The 8,326-nt window shown below is 45.5% G+C and overlaps 1 protein-coding gene across 1 annotated transcript; it reads right to left on the bottom strand.

Annotated features, from left to right (window-relative positions):
- Nucleotides 1-4,285: 4,285 nt before the first annotated feature.
- On the bottom strand, nt 4,286-7,912 carry LOC146188131 (UPF0739 protein C1orf74 homolog). The gene has a single exon (XM_084603659.1). The coding sequence runs from the start codon at nt 7,694-7,696 to the stop codon at nt 6,974-6,976; it is 723 nt and encodes a 240-aa protein (XP_084459785.1). The 5' UTR covers nt 7,697-7,912; the 3' UTR covers nt 4,286-6,973.
- Between the last annotated feature and the right edge of the window lie 414 nt (nt 7,913-8,326).

Genomic DNA, 8,326 nt, shown 5'->3' with positions numbered 1-8,326 from the left:
AGAAAGCACTGTGTCAGTGTAGTGTCGAACAGGGCGCTATGTGCCGCTCTCGCATCCTCTCTCCTCTTTACTCTCAACCCTTGTTTCCTCTGGCAGCTGCATTTCTTCACCATAGATGCTGTGAGGCTTCAGCCGGAGTACCAATGCCGACACCGGACAATTTTTTCCGAAGTCTGGCTTCCAGCTACCACCTGCCAATGCATCCCTGTCGGAAGGTCTCACCGCTATAACGCCATCACAGCACCTGCGAGGCTGTCAAGAGCCAACGGCAATGCTGGGCATTTCTGAACTGGGCTCTAACGCCAATGCGATGGAAATTGTGATAGCGACATCCTTGCTGTTCTGATACAAATAACTCAAACTCTTCCATTTGTTTTGTGATAAATACCTCTACAAAAAATTGACAAATAAACAGCTACTGTTCATGTATGAGCCATCTCAAAACTGGAGGTGTTGCCTCAACACTGCTCTGGCCATATACATTCTTTTTATAAAAGTCACCTAATGGCAAGCGAAGTCTGGCAGAATCTGCTTTTCTTCTCTACTTAAATGAACAAGAAGATCAGGCATGCCTTAACTAATCTTTACCACAGTTAAACCTGACATTCAATAGTTTGCTGCTAAACTAGTTAAAAATCTGGTATTTCTTGTGCACATTTGCAATTTTCTCTATTAAATTTAAAAACCGTCAAGACCAGAGTTCCTCTATGCTGGCAGGTTAAATACTGACATAATTCAGCCTTAATATTCTGCATCCAAGGCCGCTACCAATGGAAGACACTCACAGTATTTAAGGTCAAGTGATCAAGCACAAACAAGCCACAGCTTGTTAGCTGCATGTAGAGGCTCAGAAATGTAAATTTACTTCATAGGATGTGGGTGAATAAACGGTTTCGGATACGACAACTTGCCTAATTCATACGAGTCACAAGCATCAATTTCTTGTATATTTAGGAAAAAAAAAACTGGACAGGCAATGTAAACAGCAAGCACAGACGCATGCTCACCAGTGCAATTTACCAACATAAAAAAGCACCACTTGTAACTGCACACCTTCGTTTCCAAGCCTGTCCTGATTTTTATGAATCAGGCTGTGGCAGCCATTAAGAGGAGTCGCGTTGGCATCACTGAGCCCCTCCCATTTTATCACATAATGCATGCACAGAGCCATGCAATATTAACATATGTAAGCAAGAGCAGTTCCTCTTCTGAAGCTGATACTATATGAGTGTTTCCTTACGGCATTTTTTTTTTCTGCAAGAGAGAGAGTAAACTTTAATTGGTTAACGGAATCGCATGGGTGATTTCCTCAGTCCAGGATGCCATTGGCTTGGGCTGCCTGCCGGGCCCTGGTAAGCAGGCTGCGCTGCTCAGAGAGACCCGTGCTGGCTGGCCAGCTCTGCCTCCCACTCCGTTTGGCTGAGTGCTCGAGCTTTATATTTCTCTAATTGCTCTTTGCAGTTCCATATCATGACATGTGCAGGATGTCCGAGACTTCACCGCATGCAGTGCATGTGTTATTTTTGAATTTTTTGTGCCAGATGTGCCAGATGTTGAGGCACTTTGCTAGGTTTGGGAATGTCCTAGCCTATATGTTCCTCCAGGCTACTGCCTCCTCTCTGCTGAGGTCTTTTTGTGGTTCTGCGTATTGTTTTTTTTCCTAATTTGAAGTATTGTATTAGTTCCCCGTATGTGAGAACATCCATAATCGTGCGCTGACGAAATGTGCGCTATGCCAACTGAAAGCATGCATGACCTGTGCAAGTACCGCACATCATTCATTGCTACTAGAAATGGACTGCAGCAACACCAGCGGAGGCTTGTCTGTTGCGGCCAGCCAAGATAAACAAAATCCGAAAGCTTGAGATATGACAGATGATTAAGTAACTGGCTTGAACCTTGCTCTAATGTGATCGGCTTGTTGGGCACCATTTCATTTGAAATTCTAGATCCAACCTGCTTAGCCTCGAAGCACACGATGACAGCATTAGACTTTTGCTCTTGGTAACAATGGGACTTGCGGCTTTTTCTGGCTAAGTTTATGCCCCTCTAGCAGCAAAAGATGCATCCATTCCTGAGAAAATTTGTTTTCAAACTTTTCCCCCTACCAGATTCAAATTGTGACATCCATGACAAAAAGGGCCCCCTGATCACCATTGTGATGTGAGCGGCAGCGAAGCCCAGCCTCTGGGACCCACACGAAAAAAAACAAATGCTGATGTACTGTACTTTACCTTCGAAACCAGCCAGCAATGGAAAGAAACCTGCATTTCTTGTGGTCCTTCCTATATTTAGAATCTCCATTTTCAGCATATCAAAAAAGGCTAAGGTATGCTTTGTTCAAACTCGCACTAAATTAGAAACGTATGACTTCCCAAAATGCAAGAGGCTACACAAAAGCATATTTTAGAATTTCACCGCTGTAAGGTCTTGTTATCACAAGCATAATAATATAGCAACCTTTCCTTTCCAGGTGTACACCCAATTATGGAAGATGCAGTGCGATACATCACCACAGACATTATACAGGAAAGCAGCCAAAAAATATCTGCACCAGCCACATGATAGAGTTGCTTTTTCTAACTCTGATGTCTCCAACAGGGTTTCTGGCCCTTATGGAACATGGTGCATTAAGCTTAGCAGGGTAGATGTGTAGGCCAGTTGGTGAGACATAAGGAAAATAAAACCGCAGCAGACACAGGACGGAGGCTGGACCCTGTGTTGTCTCCAGCCTCCGTCCTGTGTCTGCTGCGGTTTTATTTTCCTTATGCATTAAGCTTCTTCCTTGAATATTAAATCACAGTAAGGTGGCTACCCTTAATCAAAGAAATGTTTCTCTATAGTAGTTTGCATCAATATGCTTTACAAGTACACTATCAGCAGGAACATTCCCTCCGCACTCGAGGATAGCAGCCTCAGGAGCCATGTGAAGATGGAAGACAGAAACACTACATAAGCCAAGGTAGTAATAATCGAGCAAAAGCAAACTGAAAGCATTCACTGGAAGACAGCTCCACAATGAACTCCCATGAGCTTCCACTACAATATAACAGAAGCTGGCAGCAGTCTGGCACTGCCAACCGGCACAATGCAGATGAGCCAGCATCATCTGCTGTCACAAGCATAAATGCTACTAACAGGTCTGCCAATCAGTGCCTTGTTTGCAACCATTCATTAACACAGATAAGCAGGAAACCAACTGTTGGTTCCCTCTAATAGGCAGTGATGAAGCACAGCACAGACAAGGAAGATACATCTGCAGGTGCTGCAACCTTGTAACATTAAAGTAATCTGCCTTACTAACTCCACATGAACTGATGCACAGGCACTTCAAACAGCAACAGGAACCAAACAAGGGAAACGGCTGTAAATTAACAATGACCAGATTTCTAGGCACATATAATGCTCTCTCACCTCCAGACCTGCATTCTTTCCAAAAGCAATGGCCAAAGTTACTCCCATTATTTCTCAATACACCAGCAGCTGTTACCTTTGGTCACAGATTGCCTGCATTAGTCAGTTCACTTGGCTACCACAATTACTACAGCTGAACACAAATCATAGAAAATGTGGCAGAATATCATAAAAAGAGGCTACTGAGCCAACGGCGCCAGCCACATTTTTATGCTGTGATTAACCAGTTTCTGCCGTAGCGATCCCCCCTTTCATCTGCTACACCCTGCGTTGTCATGCTAGCAGGTCTAGGGGGATTATCTATAACTTCGTGAGACCTGGTCGACGCCATTGGCGGCAGGGAGATCCTTTAAGGAGCAAAAAACCACTCTTTTTCTTGAATTTTTTCCGACCATACCACAGAACACTCCGTAAGCCAGAGCTCTCATTAAAGCTTCAAGGCCACGTCAAGCTCTCAAAAAACACTGGTTTCTCAGTTTTGGTCATATTTAGGGAGCTTTGCACTTTAAGAAAGGAAGCTCAGATTGCAATGCCTTCAGCAGGGGAGGGAACAGCAACTCAACTAAACTCACATTAAGATACTTTGGACTGATTACTCCAATACCAAAGAAACGACGATTTATAAAAATGTAGCATTGAAAATTGAATAAAACAAACTGAAGTCGCATCTTGTGCATCAATTATTTATCCTTTTTTATTCCGTCTGCTAAGGTAATTATGCAGTATTTTGTATGCCCCTCCTGCCTGGGCCGCACGAAGGCCTGCAGTATTGTATAAATAAATAATACTAAATAAATGCTGCCATTATTGGTGTAGTCCACCACATGACCACATCTCAGCGAAATATAGCTGATTTTCTTACATGCATAGCGTTTCTTTTTTTTTTTTTATTTAGAGGTGCTTGTCACATTTACTATATTTTGCACTCTCTCCAGTGCTCCCTTCAATTAAGAATAACACTACCTTCCCATTGCCTACATTATGCTTTTAGCATTTGTCACCAGATGGCGCCACAGTGTATTGAATATTGAATTTCTATGATGAAGCGGCAGCCACGGTCCCCTAAATCTTTTGTCAAGAAGGCGCACATCCCTGTGCCGTAACAGTGTGAGCGTGAAACTTAAAATGGGTGCTGGTCTACCCTAAGAATGTCTAATTACTGTCTGGCAATTGAAATTTATATTAGTTTTTTGCATATCAGACATTTGACTACATAATAACAGGTGCATGGACTGATCGAAAACTTTGCGCAAAAATTTCATAACTGCTGTGGAATCAACCACCTTGTACGGCAAGCGTTCCGCTACGCCAAGAAAACTACGCCTAAAATCTAGCATTTGGTCCCTTCAACGACCCGAAGTAATGCATAGGCTATGGGCGGTGCCATAGTTGAGGGCTCTGGATTAATTGAGACCAGCCACGTTTACTGACACTGCAGAGAGTGCAGGTGCCTAATGCATTTTGCCTCCATCAAAGCACGACCGCTGCGGTTGGTATTGAACCCTGGTACCCAGGGCTGAGTGCCCTTACTGAAAATAGCATCTACAGTTTCTTACGCCAAACATGACCGTTCTCACTTCAAATCAAGTACTTTCCTTTCTCCCACAATTTATCTCAGCATCAACTTCAAATGTCGAATTTTTATGACATTTGGTCCCTTCATCGGGTTGATTTTCATATTCCTATTTGTGCAGACACTGACAAGCTATTTAAGACATTGTGAACAGTCAACTTCAGAGTACAGGAAGTGAGATTGGGGAGCAGCTGCTGAGTGAAGCACAACACTTAATCTTGTGTGGCTCATAGGTCTACACAACTACACTAGCAACTGAAATGTGCCCGAAATCAATCGGCCATGGTCAGGTTTCACATTCTTGGTTCCAGAGTGTGCCAAATGTATGTTAAATACACAAGTGTGACAGAAGCTGTGCAGCTTTGTAGTGCATATCCACTGCTGAGCTTGCTTGCCATTTGCAAGGCAGCTGCCACTCCTCAACAGTGCTCATCCATATCAATAAAAATGATAGTAATATTATCCCCGCAATAGAAAAAGTGGTTTAAAACCATCAGTAACAACTAGAAATGGTTGAGAACAGAACAGGTATAACAAAATTGGTTTGGACTCTGCACTCCACACCTCTAATTTTTTCTTTCTTTGACTAATGGGATGCATAAGGATGGAATGGATGGAATATAGGGGCGTCCCCTTTGAAACGGGGTGGTAGCAGTAGCTATTATGCTCATTTTTTTTCCTTTATTCTAATTATTGCTTTAGATTGGTTAACTATACCATTGTTCTATTTAATAAATTTTTGTTTCTACATTACTAACATTATGTTACTTTTCTGCTTTTAAGCCCCCAATCTTCCAGTCGTTTTTTTGCTAGCTTCCACCGCCGGTTTATTCACCCGGCCACTGGTATCTCTAAACTCCAGAGCTTCAGGAACAGTGACTGCGCCTGCATCGACTTCCGGGTGGATACCATTACATTCGAGTATAATATGGTCAATTGTTCCACTGGAGTTACCACATACAGCACATGCGTCATCTTCATTGTTAAATTTCTTTTTGTAACTGCGTGTTCTAAAGACACCCTGATCTAGCTCCAAAAAGTAGGGCACTGCCTCTTGAGTTATCAAAGAAAGCTTCCTTCCTGATCTGCCTTTTCCACTTTCGGTATAATTCCACACTCTGTTTCTTTTCCATCGAATTTATCCAATTTTTACCTTCTGTGTTTTCCTTTATTCCTTATTCCTTCTCTTTATTCCTTCGTCCTTGTGACCAGCATACTTACTGGTTAGTTTCCTAGTTCTTTTCCTCCATTGTGAGCCAACGCTTTTTAGGTATAGGTATTTAAATACTTTAGCTGCCCATCTGCTACTGTCCAATTTCCTCAAGCATTCCTCATATAATATTTTACTCTGAGCTTCCCGTACTTCGAAAGATGCCCAGCCCATATCTCCCTGTACCGCCTCATTTGTGGTTTTGCCGTGGGCACCTAGTGCTGATCGTCCGACGGCTCTCCGATTTATTTCTAATGTCGACTGCACCTCTGATTTTAGGCACAAAACCGCATTCCCGAAAGTAAGTCCAGGCACCATAATTCCTTTCCAAATACCCCTCAAAACCTCATACCTATTGTATCCACACAATGCCCTATGCTTCATTATCCCAACATTTCTTAGCCCTTTGGCCTTAAGTGATTGCTCATGCTTTCCAATGTACGCCAATCCTTCGTTTACCCATACCCCGAGATATTTATATTCTGCTACTCTTGGTATTTCATGGCCTTGTATTTTAAGACCCTGATCAGTTGAACCGTTCAAAATCATCAGACCAGACTTAAATGCGCTAGAACTGAGGCCTAGAGCGTCCCCTTCGTCTCCGCAATACTTTAACTAACACCCAGACCAGACTTAAATGCGCTAGAACTGAGGCCGAGAGCGTCCCCTTCGTCTCCGCAATACTTTAACTAATACTTTAACTAAAGTTTGCAATTCTTCCAGACTCTCAGCTAGCAGCACAATATCGTCTGCATACATCAAACAAGAAAATGCTGTCAGAGCGCCACTACGGGATAGCACTTCACTTCGTCTACCCGCGTCAGTTCAAAGCTCCGGGTCCGGGCCCTGAGCTGCTCCCACCAGGCATCCACGTGCGGCTTTAACTCGACGCCGAGGGTGAGCGGGAAGCTGAACGAGTAGACGTCGTCCCACTCTGTAGGCGTTCGCCCCGCACCACGCACCCTCACGACATTCAGCTCCTCCATGGCGAGGCAGTTGCCGGCGTCGGCGCCACCGTTGAACCAGTACACGACCGGGTAGCCCAGGAGAACGCCGAACGCGGTGCACAGGTTCCATCCCCCGTCAGCAGGAACGATGTCCGCGAACACTGAGTCGCGGAACGTCGGTGAAGACGCGGCTTCAACCAGCCGTCGCCTCAACGACGACAGCATGTCGGCGACCCCAGGCGGTAGCATCACCAGGACGCGAGGAGAACGCAACTTCGCTGAGACATCGACGAATTTGGGCGGCAGGTGTCCGTCTGCCAGCCTCCGCAGGGCCTCAGGAATATTGCAAAGCACGACGTCGCGTCCAAGTCGCAGCGCCCTGACGTCCCCGCTCGTGTTGCAGAGTTTCAGGCAGTCAGCGACGGCACGATCTGTCGGTTCGCTCACGTCCCACAGAAAGCCCGGCTTACAGCCGCGCGCCGTCCACAACGCGCTGGACAAGGCGGCGGGCGGCGGCAACGCGCCGGCACAGGATCGTCCCTTTTCTCGCATTTGGCGAGGCGATTTCAGTGCACTTGCTTCCAATGCGTTCGTGCATTGGCAGCGGGGAAGCAATAAGAGCTAATCTTAAGAGATGTAAATAAATTAAGCTTACAGAAAACGCATAATTCAAGAAGATTTGTGACTATGTTGACCGATTGTTGACATATGTGGCTGTGTGCGTGGCCATGTTTAGCTTGGCTTGGCCCTGAACGCAGCCCAGCGGCCGGGTGATGCTACATTCACACCAAATCGGTCTAGGGGCGGGGCCTCCGCTTTTCACGTGACTCTAGCTTATTCCATAGCAACACCATAGCAACACGGCCGAACGCGTCCCAAGATGGCGGCTGCCCGCGTAGCAGTAGGCATCTACTGGGGGGTATTGAATCCACGACCTGCTGTGATTGGCATGGAGAAAGAAAAAAACTAGGAGAGAGCGCCGCTGAGGAAAAGTGAAGCCTAGTCATAAAAAATATAATGGAAAGCATCATGGGAAATTAGCCGTCACGTGACACAGCAAGCGGTAGGCGCTAGCGCTTGTCCAGTTTCGGTTCCGGTTTCGCATGCTCCGCTACGCGATGCCTGCGCTTCCCTGCCCGCGCTCGAAACCCGAGATGCGGAGAGGGAGCGCCGAGCAGACGA

This window comes from Amblyomma maculatum, chromosome 5 (assembly GCF_055883805.1).
Source record: "Amblyomma maculatum isolate TAMU_Amacu chromosome 5, ASM5588380v1, whole genome shotgun sequence".
In the NCBI taxonomy this organism is placed as follows: Eukaryota; Metazoa; Arthropoda; class Arachnida; order Ixodida; family Ixodidae; genus Amblyomma; species Amblyomma maculatum.
The sequence above is the reverse complement of the archived record's forward strand: the minus strand, read 5'-3'. Positions and strand labels throughout refer to the sequence as shown.

Coding starts and splice junctions, on each gene's coding strand:
- LOC146188131 (XM_084603659.1), bottom strand. CDS start 7,696: ATGCGAGAAAAGGGACGATCCTGTGCCGGCGCGTTGCCGCCGCCCGCC.